The sequence below is a fragment of the Rana temporaria genome, chromosome 4, assembly GCF_905171775.1.
Source record: "Rana temporaria chromosome 4, aRanTem1.1, whole genome shotgun sequence".
NCBI lineage: Eukaryota > Metazoa > Chordata > Amphibia > Anura > Ranidae > Rana > Rana temporaria.
The window spans coordinates 40,671,009-40,687,479 of NC_053492.1; the positions used below are offsets into that span (position 1 = coordinate 40,671,009).

Here is a 16,471-nt window from a genome sequence, read left to right on the forward strand (position 1 = left end):
TTTATGTCAAAAATGGTTTTAGAGCAGCTAGAAACAGCGATAATAAATTATAATCACTTGCAGAATTGTGCGATAGCGATTTGTGGGGAAATTCGTCATAAAAAAAATAAAAGTAATGACAGTGACAATTCTGCAACTGAGCAAATTTCAGTGATTTTGAGTTGATTACATTATTGAATATTTTTTATTATAATTATATTATTATTTGTTATAATCATTTATAATTATTTATTATGGTATAATTTAGAATGTAGTTTTTTAAAAAAAAATTATACCTGGGATGCCTACTAGACTCTTGTTTGGTCAGATTTAAGTGAGTTATTCCTAAGAATTACAGGCCTACAGTATAAAACGCCAAATTTCCTTGCAAATAATGGTACCGCTTTCAGCAACTTTTTTCTGAAATAATCATACCGCCAGGGAGGTTAAATAAATATAAATGAAGATGTGGAGACAATGTGTGAATGTGGAGTTGGAAATAAAACATAACAACTAATGAATTGTTGATATGCAAGTGCGCAAAAACTGCAATAAATATATGAATATAAACGTGTGTATATAAATATAATTATGAAAACATGGTCCAACATTAAGTGAAATAAATTAAATGGAATTAGATCAAATCAAATTAAATACAATTTAAAATTAAGATCGGACCCATGTAGCGCAATAGATTAAATTAAATACTTATTTATTTATGTGCAGACAAATATGTTCAATGTTTGTATAATATAGTCATGCCCATGATGTAATGTGGGCAAACCCCGACAAACATGATGAGTATGCATGAAGAGAAATTATTTATAAACAAAAACATAAAAACATAATATAATAAGTTGCTAAAATTTGTATAAATTAATATACTAAAGTTGTTATAATTACTACCAACAACACTTGTCATATAAACTAATCCATTGCATCTAAAAGACATATAAAGAATAATATCATTAACATAAATCTATGGACAGCAAAGGAATACATGGAATAAAATGACAAGTGTGTTGTGGGTCGAGCCCTAAACACTGAACGTTAAATATTAAAGCACGTATCTACGTGGTGTAAATGTGTATTTCATAATCAAAAAGAGGTCTGTTTTGATTTGTTTCATCCCAAACAAAGGGAGTATATATAAACCAAATATACGTCTTGAAACGAATCCTGGAACAAGAAAACGTGTGTGCATTTAAAGAAAAGTATAATATATAATCAATATATGAATGAGGATGGTGGAAATTACTAATAAAAATGTGATACATCCCACTCAAAATATAATCCTGAGGTGCGTCTAGTATTCAAGAGAAATATCCACCGAACCTCTTGCTTACACAATATATTGAACTTATCACCACCTCTCGGTGGTTTTACAATTTTTTCTAGTCCCTGAATAAATAAACTGGAGGTGTCCTTGTGATGGAGAAATCCAATAACAAAAATAAAAGTAAAACGGAGATGGGGTTTTGGTGGCAATACTAATAAACAACATAGAAACAAAGACGGGGATAATGATGTCATCAATCCTATTCCCACTTTTTCCACTGCATACAGCAAGGAATTTCAGAAAATAAAACACATTGTCACCAAAAACCTTCCCATTGTTATTGTAATTTTATTCCATGTATTCCTTTGCTGTCCATAGATTTATGTTAATGATATTATGCTTTATATGTCTTTTAGATGCAATGAATTAGTTTATATGACAAGTGTTGTTGGTAGTAATTATAACAACTTTAGTATATTAATTTATACAAATTTTAGCAACTTATTATATTATGTTTTCGTTTATAAATAATTTCTCTTCATGCATACTCGTCATGCTTGTCGGGGTTTGCCCACATTACATCATGGGCATGACTATATTATACAAACATTGAACATATTTGTCTGCACATAAATAAATAAATAAAATATGTAATTTAATGTATTGCACTACATGGGTCCGATCTTAATTTTAAATTGTATTTAATTTGATTTAATCTAATTCCATTTAATTTATTTCACTTAATGTTGGACCATGTTTTCATAATTATATATATATATATATATATATATATATATATATATATATATATATATATATATATAAATAATATACACACACACACACGTTTATATTCATATATTTATTGCAGTTTTTGCGCACTTGCATATCAACAATTCATTAGTTGTTATGTTTTATTTCCAACACAGATCAGCACCGTATTTATGAACAACTCCACATTCACACATTGTCTCCACATCTTCATTTATATTTATTTAATAGCACTTTATTTTTGCAGTATATTTCTATATAGTTATTAATTTATTGCATTTCTTTGTATGTTTTTACATACACTTATAAAGTCTATATTATAAAATGTGTTTTATGTTAGAATGTCACATACTGTACACATGTGTATTTTTTTTTATTGTTTATTTATGAAATTTTCAAAGACAATATACAGTATATGACATTGTGACAAGTAAATTCAACTTTCGGTAATACATAGCAGACAAACCTTAGACAATGTGGAGATACAAGCACAATCTGACAAAATCATGTAAGATAATCAAGTATCAAGGCAATGTAAGCTAGCCACAGTCCAAGACAGACAGAACTATAAAAAATCAGCCATTACCAGATAAAAGATATAAAAAGGACTAGAAAAAATAAACGTAAAATATGCACCAGGGGAATAAAGACTCATGAGAGGGTTCAGATAGATAACCCGATGAGAACTCGGAATCATCCCACAATTTCCAAATGCTCTCAAACAAAGGCAGAGTGTCTTCAATCTTAGCAGTTAAGTGTTCCATCCTATGTGTATCTACTATAATTGAAAGAACCTGGTGAATAGTGGGGGGTGAAGTGGAGAGCCAGAGCCTAGGAATGGCTCTCTTCGCAGCTAAAAGGACAAAAGACATACGTTGTCTTAGGCAGACCCGTAAGGGGCAGGCCCAATATGAAGTGTAGAGGTGACAAGGGTACGGGATGGGATAGCAGTGACTGTAGAAGCTCTTGAATCTTTATCCAAAAAGGGCCAATGAGAGGACATTCCCAGAAAATATGAAAAAGAGAGCCCACGGCCCCCACGCACCTCCAGCAAAACTTAGAGTGTATTTTTGTTTTTTATTGTTTTTGATTGTGCAGATGCTGTTCTGACCATGGGTTGTGTCATTTTCAATTAGCTATCTAATTTTCTAATGCTGTGCAGACCAGCTCTAATTAGTTTGGATGCATTCAAAGTTTTCTATTTAAATCCTTTTAGATCCTCACACAACCCAGCTATGACTAAGCATCTATCCATGATGTGAAACATGTTAGCTTTTTTGTCCCCTATGTCCACTTTCTACCATTGATTGCAGTGTTGCATGAATTTTGCGGCAGTCCAGGAACATTTCTTTTTTCCCACCTACTTCAACAAAGGGACTCCAGAGGCCCATACACACGATCTGACTTTTTGACAACAAATGTCCGATTGACCTGTTTGATCGGACAATCCAACCGTGTATACGCTCCATCGGACAACTGTTTTCGCTTTTTCATCGGACAAATGTTCGGTGTGAATGCTCTCAAAATTTTCGGCAACAAATGTCCGATGGAGGCTAATCTGATCGTGTGTACACAAGCCCATCAGACTAAAGTCCAAAGCACAAACACACATGCTCAGAACCAATTCTAAAGATCAGACAACAAAAGCAGAAGTTGCCCACAGGGTGGTGGTAAAGAGTTGAAAAACCACGTAATTTGGCTGAAAAAGTCCTGCCGTATGTATGCAGAACAACTACACGGCCAATGCCCTTCTAACGGATAAGTCACGAATTGTTGTGATCACCTTATGAAGAGGGCGATAGATCAGCGATTTATCACCAACACTAAGCGCTTTATTGAACACTCAGGGGCAGATCCACAGACTACTGATACGCTGGCGTACTTTCAAATTACCCGCGTCGTATCTTTGGTTTGAATCCTCAAACCAAGATACGACGGCATCTGGGTTAGATCTGACAGGTATACGTCCTCGTACGCCTTTCGGATCTAAGATGCAATACTTCGGCGTCCGCTGGGTGGCGTTCATGTCGTTTTCCGCGTCAGGTATGCAAATTAGCTATTTCCGTCGATCCACGAACGTACGAGCGGCGGCGCATTTTTTTACGGCGTCTCTAGTCGGCTTTTTCCGGCGTATAGTTAAAGCTGGTATTTTGCGGCTTATAGTTAGACTTGCCATGTTAAGTATGGCCGTCGTTCCCGCGTCAAAATTATTATTTTTTTTTTTTGCGTAAGTCGTCCATGAATCGGGATAGACGTATTTCACGTCTAAGTTAAAAAAATGTCGTTGCAACGTCATTTAGCGCAATGCACGGCGGGAAATTTAGAAACGGAGCATGCACAGTTCATTCGGCGCGGGGACGCGCTTCATTTAAATGAAACACGCCCCCTAATCGCCGATTTGAATTCCGCCGCCAAAGAAGCACTACGCTGCTTACGGCGCAAAATCTTTAAGGATTCGAAATTACGCCAGGTAAGGTACGGCGGCGTAGCGCATCTCTGATACGCTGTGCCGATCTATTTCTATGTGGATCTGGCCCTCAGTATTTATAACAACGGAATCAAAGACTTTATGAATTTGCTTACTTATTTATTACATTTTTATTAATTTTTATTCATTTATTCATATGATTTTTCTACTTATTTATTCATGCTATTTATGTATTTTGTCTATTGGATTTATTGCATTAATAACTAGTAGTGCACATTTATTATTCAGCTCAGGTGCATGAGGACACACCTGGCATAATTAATCACCATTATGTGCACAAAGATTTTGGAGTATTGGTTCACATAAGTCACATTTTTACCACGGCACATACTATTTATTTTTTATTATTATTTTTGATAATCAATTGAACAGCGCCACACCTACTTTCTATTTTACTCATTTATTTCCTCCACTTAGGTGGTAGTAATTTGTAGAGGCAGCAGTTCTCTCGATTCTCCTTTTTATATCTGCTGGTACTTTTCCATTTACGCGGAATCACATAACCTATTTCGTATATTGTCTTATATGTCCCTATAAGCTGCTGTATGTTGGTCGCACTATAGGCCTACTGAGACAGCGCTTCGGCAAACATCGTCGCTTTGTGGAAGTGGGTTGCGACGAACACATCGCGTCACATCACTTTTTAGAGCATCATAGTCAGTCCACGATGGGCTTGTGGGTAAAGGTTCTAGAAGCCACACCCAGAAGTTTTTCCAAAGCCAAACGTTTTTCCAGATTATGCAAACGTGAAACGTTCTGGATATATACCCTGGATACCCTTGTGCCCAATGAGCTCAACAAGGAACTGGAACTAATCACTATGTGTAATCTCACACATCAGTAGATAAAAACAAACGGTGCAGCTATGACTAATGTTGAATAATGCACTTGCTATGGGTGTAGTCCATTTACGTACTCCCAGGATGTTGCTAGGACATTGCTAAGAGAGGCCTAGTCATTACTGCTCAATGCTCACTTTTACCATCACAGGAGCAAGCTGTTTTCTCGATTTACACTCCCCCATCCAATGGTGTCTCTAGGGAGGGGGGCAGAGGGGGCCAACATTATGCTGTGCCCCACCATGTGCCCCCACCCCCAAAAAATATATATATTTACTTTTAGCATTTTTTGTATTTTGCGTGGGCCGCCGCTGGAGTAACACAGTCTCCCGAGAGGGAGAGCGTCCCCAGTCAGCTCCTGCGGGGGATTCCTCCCCCCTCCCTCTGCTCGCTGACGCTGCATAATGCAAGCGCTCACACAGTCACAGCCGCCCGATCTGCTCCTTCCCCTGCATCCTCATTGGCAAGGAGAAGAGCGAGTTGCAGGAAGGACTCCACGAGGGCCCCAGGATATATATATATATATATATTATATATATATATAAAATTGCATTTTATAGTTGGCCCCCCTACCTTTGTCCCTGCCCCCCCATGTGCTCCCCCCAAATATGAAAGCTGGAGACGCCACTTCCCTCATGTGTGCATTCTCAGGCAGATCCACGTGTTTTGGTAAGCGCACTCATATCTTTATTGAGTTCACAGAAATGATTGTTTGACCATGAGGATCTACGTGGTAATTTTACCATTCACTCACAAGTTATATTGATGGACTTTACACTGTTATATTTGCCCATGTGGATGAAAGCATGGACTCTACCACCCTTGAAAGGGTTTTTACCTACCAGAACCGAGTCATCTCCAGATGCCTTGTGGACTCCTACCAATGTCCTAGCCATCCATATGGTTGGGATACTAACATTGTATTTACCTTCAGTCGAAGAATATCAAGTCTATTGTTTTTTCCTTTGGTTGACACCATTCGGACACTCGGACCATTCGGGATATACCATGCTTGATCGATCCGTTGTCGGGTCCAACAGTTCTAGTAAACGTATTCCATCCACACCATTTTGCTTGAAGAATTATTGCTGGAATGGTCCATATAGTCTTATGACATCTCTACTGGCTTATGTATATTCACCTATGATGGACATTTGTATCATTTCATTTTTATGTGGATTGATCATTATTTCATGTGTGGACTGATTATATTGTTTCAACAGGACACCCTGTTGGGTGTAGTTTGTTTAGTGTATTTTCACATTTCACTTCACTATACGTAGCGCTACACATTCATACACAGCAAGGGAATTATAATTATTGAATTTTAGTCAAAGCTGCACAGTTTGTTTTTTATCTACAGCCACCCCTTGTCTGCATAGGTAACTTGCATTTTATATTGTAGTCACTTATACTTTATTTATTGTATTTTTTTCACAGAAGTCACTGTTAATAAATCCATTTATTATAACTTTATTTTAGCGTTTAGTCTATCAGTGAGTTAGGAGGACATTTGTAACACTTGTTATTTTGTCTCTCTGTAAACACACTTCTGTACAAAAATGTATTTTAAAAATGTTTTCTGAAAATGCTGTGTGTAATGGCCTTCCTCATCAGGTGCGAGACACAGCACACGTGTCATGGCTCATTGGAGGAGTTGTGAATCCAACTGCAGGAGTGAGGTCAAGTTTTGCTCCATGAGGAGCCTGGAAGGTGAAGTTTTGCAGCAGTCTTGTAAAGAAGAGAAATAGCTCAAGTTTAGCCAAATTCTCACCGGCACAACTTCTCTTACCTAGAAAACACAAATGCACATTTATAGTAAAAAAAAACACATTCTGCAAAGTATTGGGAGAAAAAAAGGGTCTTGTACATTTTTTGATACATGGAAATGTTTTGAGGACCAATAGGAAAATGATGAGTAGCATGCAAAGTACATTACCGGTAATTAAAAAAGAAAAAAAGGAGGTACATCAGAGTGCAACTGGGAAGAAGAATCCCAGCCAAGCTCCTTACAGTAATCTCTTTAGATCTTGGGTACTACCATAATAAAAAATAGATGGTGCTATCCTACAAAATCAAGTAAAGATGCTGTCCTCAAATTAATATGCTTGTTGTCCACACATCAAAAGCCACCATTTAGTAAAAAGTAATATGCTACATTTCAGGGGAGCTTCAACGGCTGCTTCCTTAGAAGTTGATATTGAAACCACATCTTGGCGTTTCCTTGATGCCCCTGCATATGCATACCAGTGCCACTGTGTTATGGATCTTTCAGTTCCACCTATAATCCCTCCCCAGGGACCACCCTCTCCTCCATGCCATTTCCTTCTTCCCTGTGGACTCTCTGTTGCTTTTGCTTTATCTTTTTCTGTCCCCCCCTTATTCTTCTTCCTGTTTGCAAGAGTTTAGCACCTTTTATTCATGAACCCTCCAGTACAGAGGAGCCTCACCCAATGCTATTTTCAGTTTAGATTAGCACGCAACCCAGCGAAACATGCACAATTTACTGCACCTTCTCATTTAATGTAGTACAATTGGTGTTCATACTTTAAGGTTTCTTTATTGTTTTCAAACCCATTATACTTCTACGGACTGCGTCCCGACTCAACCTTTTGCCTCGTGGGGTTAGCCCTCAAGAGTAGTCTTGTTCTGCATAATACCTTGTTTTTTGTACCAATAAACTATTTGAACAAGAAAATATATCTTGGTGAATGGATGACATTTGTGAACAGGCCTTGAGGAGTAGGAATGTGATTCAGCTACAGTTAATCACCACAGGATAATTAAAGTGGCTCTAAAGCAGTGGTTCTCAACTCCTGTCCTCAAGACCCACCAACAGGCCAGATTTTAGTATTACCTAGGGGAGATGCAGACTAGAATACTGCCATCACTGAGCAGGAAATTATATCACCTGTGATGTATTTCAGTTATTCTGCAAACCTGGCCTGTTAGTGGGTCCTGAGCACAGGAGATGAGAACCACTGCTCTAAAGGCTCAAGGTGTTTTACCTTCATGCATTATGCATGAAGGTAAAAGACCTTCTCTGTGCAGCAGTACCCCCTAATACTTACCTGAGCCCCATCTCGATCCAGTGATGTGCACGAGAGCCTCGGCTCTCGGGAGAATCTCCCTTCTCATTGGCTAAGACAGTCACAGTCAGTGAGGCAATAAGGAGAGAGGCTAGGGCCAAGCCATGGCTCTGTCTGTGAATAGACACAATGGAATTCACCTGCTCGGGTTCCCCCACAGAAAGCTTTTTGCTCTGAGGGCACTTAGCAGGGGGGGGGGGGAAGGGCCAGGAGCGCCAGCAGGGGACTCAAGAAGAGAAGTATCAGGACTGCTCTGTACAAATCATGTACAGAGCAGGCAAGTATAATATGTTTGTTATTGATTTTGTTAATTGCCTTTAATATCACTTTAAGAAATTTAAGAGGAGAGTAGTATAATCTACAAAGAATTTAGGGGCCTGCTCTGGGTAGAAAGAGGGAAACTTTTTGTTATCCAATTTTAAATCATATTGACACTAGATTACCTGCTGAAAATGGCAGAAATGCTTCTTTTCTCAAGAAATTCCCCTTTGAATCAAGAAAATGTTGTGGGTAGAACTCGTCCGGTTTCTCAAAGTGATCCTCATCTCGCAGTACAGATGTCAGTAATGGGATCACATATGTCCCCTGTAGAATAACAAATTCAAGTCAGTTTCAGCCGATTTGCATAGACACCACAGACTCTCATAAGAATTATTTGCATTGGCCTAGATTCACACAAAGACCCAGATTCTCGTAGAATGGCGTAACTTAGGGCGGGCGTAACGTATCGCATTTAAGTTACGCCGCCGCAAGTTTTTCAGGCAAGTGCTTTATTCACAAAGAACTTGCCTGTAAAGTTGCGGCGGCGTAGCGTAAATCACCCGGCGCAAGCCCGCCTAATTAAAATTAGGCGGGTAGGGGGCGTGTAGCATTTAAATTAAGCGCGTTCCCGCGCCGAACGTACTGCGCATGCGCCGTCCGTAAAATATCCCAGGGTGCATTGCTCCAAATGACGTCATTGGTTTCGACGTGAATGTAAATGGCGTCCAGCACCATTCACGGACGACTTACGCAAATTACGTAAATTTATAAATTTCGATGCGGGAACGACGGCCATACTTAACATTGGTTGCCCCTCATATAGCAGGGGCAACTTTACGCCGGAAAAACCTAGCGTAAACATTGTAACTTTACTGCGTCGGCCGCGCGTACGTTCGGGAATTCGCGTATCTAGCTAATTTGCATACTCGACGGGGAAAACGACGGAAGCACCACCTAGCGGGCCAAAAAAAACTGCAGTTAAGATCAGACGGCGTAAGAGCCTTACGCCTGTCGGATCTAATGGATATCTATGCGTAACTGATTCTAGAAATCAGTCGCATAGATAAGACGGCCCAGATTAGGACTTACGACGGCGTACATGGCGTTGCGCCGTCGTAAGCCCTTTGAGAATCTGTGCCTAATGCTGCTGCATAATCATATATTTTTCATTGTGTTTTTTTCATGCATTTTTTATGTGTTTTCATGCTTAATGCATTATTTTATTTTTTTTAGAATGGAGACGTGCCCTTTTCGTTCACTTCTATTGAAGTGTATGTGATCCTGCATCTTTTTAAATATCGTACTGAACCCCATTGCATTGATGTGAATGAGCACTATTGAGAAGAATGTAATTTCCATTGTTATACCCTGTTTCAAATTGTTATGCAACTTTGATTTCAGTGTCACAAAGATTAAATATTTTATTTTTTAGTTGAACTCATGGATGGCATTGTGTCTCAGGGCTCTTTTGATCACTGAAAATCTCGAAAGGGATCTCTCTGCTACTGAAAAGAGTGAAATAGTTCAATACCTTGGACGAGGTACGAAAACATTAGATATTTCACGAAAACGTAAGCGTGATCATCGCACTATTAAGAGATTTGTGGCCGATTCAGAGCACAGACGAGTTTTGTGCAGATAAAGGCACATTGAGGAAGATTTCTGCCAGATCAATGCATCGGATCAAGAGAGCAGCTGCTAAAACTCCATTACATAGAAGCAAACAGATATTTGAAGCTGATGGTGCCTCTGGAGTCCCATGCACATCAAGGTGTAGAGTCCTCCAGAGTCTTGCAACTGTGCATAAACCTTCCATTTGGCCACCACTAACCAATGCTCACAAGCAGAAACGGCTGCAGTGGGCAGAAAAATACATGAATACATAAAAATACATAATTTTCAAACAGTCCTGGGCAACCCTGGATGGTCCAGATGGATGGAGTAGTGGATGGTTGGTGGACAGCCACTCTGTTCCAACAAGGCTGCGACGTAAGCAAGACGGTGGTGGAGTCATGTTTTGGGCCGGAATTATGGGAAGAGAGCTGGTCGGCCCCTTTAGAGTCCCCAAAGGGGTAAAGATGACCTCTGGACCCCGGGTTGGAGCCTTCTCATTGTATATTTTTTATTTTATTTTTCCATTTTATTTTTTCATTCTTGGGGGCTCAACCTGCCGCTCTCCCGGACACTATTTCGCTTGTTGGGCTTGTCCCTCTTGAGTCCCGGACTGCTTTAATGTTGATGTTATTGTTACGGCCTCAATTCTCTTTTCAGGTGGTTCAGGCTCCATGTTCCAGACCGGGAGACACTCGCAGATTGTTCCTAAGTATCTTCTATTATATGACTTCTGATGACATGTTTTCACTCTGCTGCTGTATCACCATTGTGTTTTTTTCTCACCGTATTTGCACTTCACTGTTGTTTTTGCCTACTAAACTGTTTGGTTTCCTATTTCTCGTGCTTAACCAACTCGTTTTTGTTTGTTTTTTTCTCTCTCTTTGTACTGCTATTTTTCGTAGCGTGTTGGTTTTGTTCCATGATTGTTTTCCAGTGGAGTTGGGGGCCGGGGGGACCGCCCTACCTGGAGTAATCCCACCGCCCCCCCCCCCTTTTTTTTTTTGAGGGGTTTTTCTTTTTTTTACGGTGTCACTATGGATGCCGTTTGGCTCATGGCTACTAGCCATGCTGTATGTTTTTTTTTTCTTTTTTTGCGTAGCCTTTTGGAGCCACCTGGTGGCCTTTTTTGTTATTGCTCATTTTTTTATCATTATTGACCTGGCTATTATGGTCTCCCTCCTCACCGCCTCTACCTAGCTGTCTCCTGCTACCTCTACTTGTTGACAAGAGTGGTGCAGACGGGGTCCATACTCAATCCATGTCTTTTTATTTTTTTTGTGTCTTGTTTTTTGTTACCACCCGCTCTTACTCTTCCCTCTGTCTTTTCTCACCTCTCCCCTCTTTTGCTCTTATTCCTATCTTCCTTCCTTCTTTTCCTCCTCCAGGCTCTTTCTGGCGCTATTTCTACCTCCGAGAGTTGCTGATGTTTGATATTGCCTACACCCGTGCTCTTGCTCTTTATCCCCACCACTCACTCCTACCAATAACATGGCTTCTGTTTGCCCGATAGCATTAGCGTCTTTTAACTGTAGGGGATTCAACACACCTGAGAAGCAGAGTCAGGTCCTTTTTCATTTTCATAAAAAACGTTCTGACATCTTGCTGCTCCAGGAAACGCATTTCCGTACTGATTCAGTACCGGTTCTCCGTAACAGGTACTATTCACAATGGTTCCATAGTACTAATCCCCAAGCGAAGTCTAAGGGTGTATCCATAGCCTTCCATAAATCTTTTAAGCCTGAGGTCCTAGACACCCTTGTTGATACTAATGGACGCTTCATTTTTCTCAAACTAAAACTAAACAACTTTCTTTTCACAGTGGCCAACATATACGTTCCAAATGTGGGTCAGGCTCGGTTCCTCTCATCGGTCCTCACCAGACTATCCTCTTTTGGGGGTCCTTGTTACATCGTTGGGGGAGATCTCAATGCCGTCATGTCCCCCTCTGCAGATCCATCCTCGGGTAAGTCCTCTATCCCACACTCTACACTAACACGCATCAGGGCTCTTCTACATTCCTTCCACCTGGTGGATGTCTGGCGTGTCCAGCATCCCACGGACAGGGATTACAGTCATTACTCTGCAGCACACAACTCGTATAGCAGACTAGACCATTTCCTGATATCCCAGTCACTGCTAGATTCCCCTTTACAAACGTCCTTGGGTCAATTACTCTGGTCGGACCATGCCCCGGTCTACTTGACTCTTGCACGCCCCCCCACTTCATGTAGAGGAGCACACTGGAGGCTTAATGATAATTTACTGCGGGATTCCGTATGTGTGGCTGAAGTTTCTGCCGCTATCCGTCACTTCGTTTCGGATCACTCCTCGGACACTACCCCCCTCTCATCCAATGGGAAGCCTTGGTGTGATCAGAGGCGTGCTCATCCAACATGGCTCCCGCCTCAAGATGCGATCAAGTGACATTCGCTGTCTCCTCTCCACCATAGCGAAGTTTGAACCTCTACACAAACGTAACCTAGAGCCCGCCATTTGTGTCCGTTTATCGAATGCTCGTAGGGATCTCCTTCAGCTTCTTGACTCCCATTCCTTGATAGCTCGGGATAAGGCGCGCAACTTCCATTACTCACTTGCCAATAAATGTGGTAAGCACCTGGCACGGGTCTTGCACCCCAGGACGCCCCGTTGCTCCATTAGCTTTATTTCACACCCTGATCAAACTAGATCGTACAACCCGGATGGCATATCCTCTGCCTTCCGGGGGTACTATTCGCGACTCTTTAATCTGCAGTCCGTGGACCCGACCAGGTGTTATACACCTTCGGGTGATGACATGCGAGATTATATTGTTGAGACGGCACTACCCCCCGTTAATGCGTCGGATGTGGCTGAACTAGATAAACCCCTCGATACGTCCGAGTTTCTCGGTGCCATCAAAAGTTTACAGGTGGGCAAGTGCGCTGGCCCAGATGGATACACCCCACGTTTTTACAAGACCTTTTATCCCCGTTGATGGCTAAGGCTTTTAATACAATGAATGACACCCCTGCACCGCCCAAGGCGTTACCCAAGCAAGGCAAAGACCCCTCACAATGCAGCAGCTATAGGCCTATATTCCTGCTCAACGTGGATCTAAAGTTGTTTGCGAAGGTCCTGGCTAATCGTTCGTCTCCTCTACTCCCAGGTGTAATCCACAATGACCAGGTGGGATTTGTCCCGGGCCGGGAGGCAAGGGACAATACCACCAAAATGATCCACTTAATCTCTTACATCCAACGCAGAGGGCTGAGGGCTTGTCTCCTCTCTTTCGACGCCGAAAAGGCATTCGATCGGGTCAACTGGGGATTTCTTCGACTCTCATTGGAACAATTGGGCCTGGGAACACCCTTTATTTCCAAGGTGATGTCCCTTTACTCGCAGCCCTCAGCTTCGGTCTTAGTGGACGGTTCTGCTTCTGCGCCCTTTGACATCTCCAATGGTACTCGGCAGGGCTGCCCCTATCCCCACTCTTATTTGTCATTGTAATAGAACACTTAGCTTGCGCCATTAGACAAAATGTCTCCATTCGCGGTATCCAAACGCCTTCCTCCCATTACAAACTATCCCTCTATGCTGACGACCTTTTGGTATACTTACAGGACCCCCATATCTCCCTTCCATCCCTCTTTGCGGAATTTCGTCGCTTTGGCACATTTAGCAACTTCAAACTCAATCTGTCCAAGACTGAGGCTCTCAATGTCTCCCTCCCCACCGCTACGATGACTATGCTCAAAGCCGATTTTTCTTTCAAATGGCAAACGAGGGGAATCTCATACCTTGGTGTCATTATTCCTTCTAACCTCTTTTCTTCAAACTATGTTCCTCTGCTCTCACGCTTGCGAAAGGACTTGGAGGAATGGGGGGGGGACTTCCTTACCATGGTTCGGAAGGATCAACACCCTGAAGATGGACACTCAACCCAAACTCCTGTACCTCCTTCAAATGGTTCCCATCTTAAGTCCTTCTTCAACTCCCTACGCTCTCTCGCCATCAGATTCCTGTGGCGACGGGGGCTACCTAGGGTGAAGTACAATGTGCTCACCCGCCCAAAGCTGCAGGGCGGAGCTGGCATCCCTGACTTCGAGACCTACTACAAGGCCACACACATTGCGCGTGTCTTGGAATGGTTCCCGCGCCCTTTCTCGAAGGCCTCCATCGCCCTAGAGCAGGACTTGTCTCACGTAGACCTCCGAGCACTCCTATGGGGATATAGAACTGAACTGGCACACATGCCTCCTCCCTCCCCGCTTACTCTGGCCTCTCTCAGATTGTGGTACAACAGGGGGTTATGTTGCCTACTATCCTCCGACCTCTCTCCGCTATCCTCCCTATTCGACAATCCCTCCTTCCCCCAAGGCTTTGGTGTATCTTCGTTAGGCCCCTTCAAAAGGACTGAATGGCCCCAGGCATGCTCCTTTGTGCATCCTGCTCTGGGGTCGCCAGCGACACCGACAGGCGCTCATGACTGGCTCACTGCACTTCACTTGTCCACACTTACAAAGCACCTACATTCCTCCTCTCAGGTACACCGCCCAGAGTTTGAACGACTGTGTTCCCTCTCGGAGACGCCCAGGCACCTACTCTCGGCCATATATAGCCTACTACAAACACTCACGCACACCGAGCTACCCTCTTACACTGGGATGTGGTCTGCAGATCTGGGTGAGGACATCCGGCAGGCGGACAGGCAGACTTTGTTTTACTTTACTCACAAGTCCACAATCTCCTGCTACGCACAGGAAAAAAACTACAAGATTCTGTCAAGATGGTACAGGGTTCCCTCCGTGTTGCACAAAATATTTCCGTCCACCCCAGCATCCTGTTGGCGATGTTCTGCTGCTGTGGGGACTTATCTACATGTCTGGTGGGATTGTGAGAGGATCCGCCCCTTCTGGACTCAGGTATTTGAATGTTACAACAAAGTCTACGATGAATCACTGGTTCCCTCACCTAAAATTGCTCTTCTTTCTATCCTGCCAGGTTCTGTTAAATCGCAGAGACGGAGTCTCCTCCGTTTCTTCATGTCTTCAGCAAGACAGCTCATACCTTCCTACTGGAAATCAAAAAATATCAAATAATATTGCGCAAACCACTAATTGTCGTGGGTCAGGCTGCCAACATAACAAAGTGGATACTTCGTGGAAACAATGTGAAAAAAATGTAGCGCCCAAGGTGAAAGAAAAATAAAAATAAAAACACCTAAAAAGGATAATGATAAAGTGAATATGACAGTCAAACCACCTGCATCATCGACTGCTCTAGTGACAAAAAAAATGTGTGAACCTGTGAGGTGAGATCAAACACATGAACAAACAACCAATGTAACTCAAATGAAGATACCAATATAAATGGTGCCAAAAAGTTGAAAGTGATCTGATCAACTGCAAATGAATGAGACTAGAGCATCTGGTCTCTCATAAACACACACTGGTGTAGGGTAAATAGTACAGATATCACTCAAGTGTTCTAAAAAAATCCTTGGCTAAATATATAAACCATACGTGATACTGGAAGTCGACCGCAACTCCTCCATTGTCACGCTGGGTCTCTATTATGAACGACACCATGAGAATGGAGGAGATGCTGGCTCTTGACAACGACACTTTTGATAATTATACATTCCTCTGACACCCTGGCGAACATGTTGTCCACCCAATCATGATCACTCCTGATCGCCTCCGTCTGTGTCACCTCCTTAAGACAAGCTAGGTTCCCCTCCCCCCCACCTTATTTACATTGTTTCTTCCAATTGCCCCATGATTCCCCTCTGGCTTTCTTCTCTCTCTTCTTCTCTTTCCTTCTATTCTCTCTTTCTTCCCTCCTTCCCCCTTCCTCCCCGCCCTCTCGCACCCCTGATTCTTGCCCCCCCCCCCCATTTTTATTTTTATTTTTCTTGTTATTTTTTATTTGCGGCCTTTGTTATTTTTTGTCCTATGTGTCATTTTTTCTTTTGATCTTATTGTTTCCTTCCTGGAGACTCTGGTTGCAATGTTGTCACCTACCAAGAGGCCATTTTGGACGCTCACAATTTTTGTTTTGGGTTCTTGTCATAATTGTTCCTGTTATGTTATACGTTGGTGGGAGTCCTGCTATGGGCGATAGCCATTGGGCTGACTCTTTACCACTACGTATCTATGACTGTTCCCTGATT

General features: G+C 42.0%; 1 protein-coding gene across 2 annotated transcripts in view; it reads right to left on the minus strand.

Annotated features, from left to right (window-relative positions):
- Positions 1-6,813: 6,813 nt before the first annotated feature.
- Positions 6,814-16,471, minus strand: part of LOC120936163 (cytochrome P450 2K1-like) — a 99,402-nt gene continuing 89,744 nt past the window's right edge. For both annotated transcript variants that reach the window (XM_040348314.1, XM_040348315.1), the window contains 2 exons: positions 8,889-9,030; positions 6,814-7,148 (listed from right to left, as the gene is read on the minus strand). In XM_040348314.1, the coding sequence (XP_040204248.1) occupies positions 6,970-7,148; positions 8,889-9,030 (321 nt within the window). In that variant the 3' untranslated portion in view covers positions 6,814-6,969. The remainder of the gene's footprint in view (positions 7,149-8,888; positions 9,031-16,471) is intronic.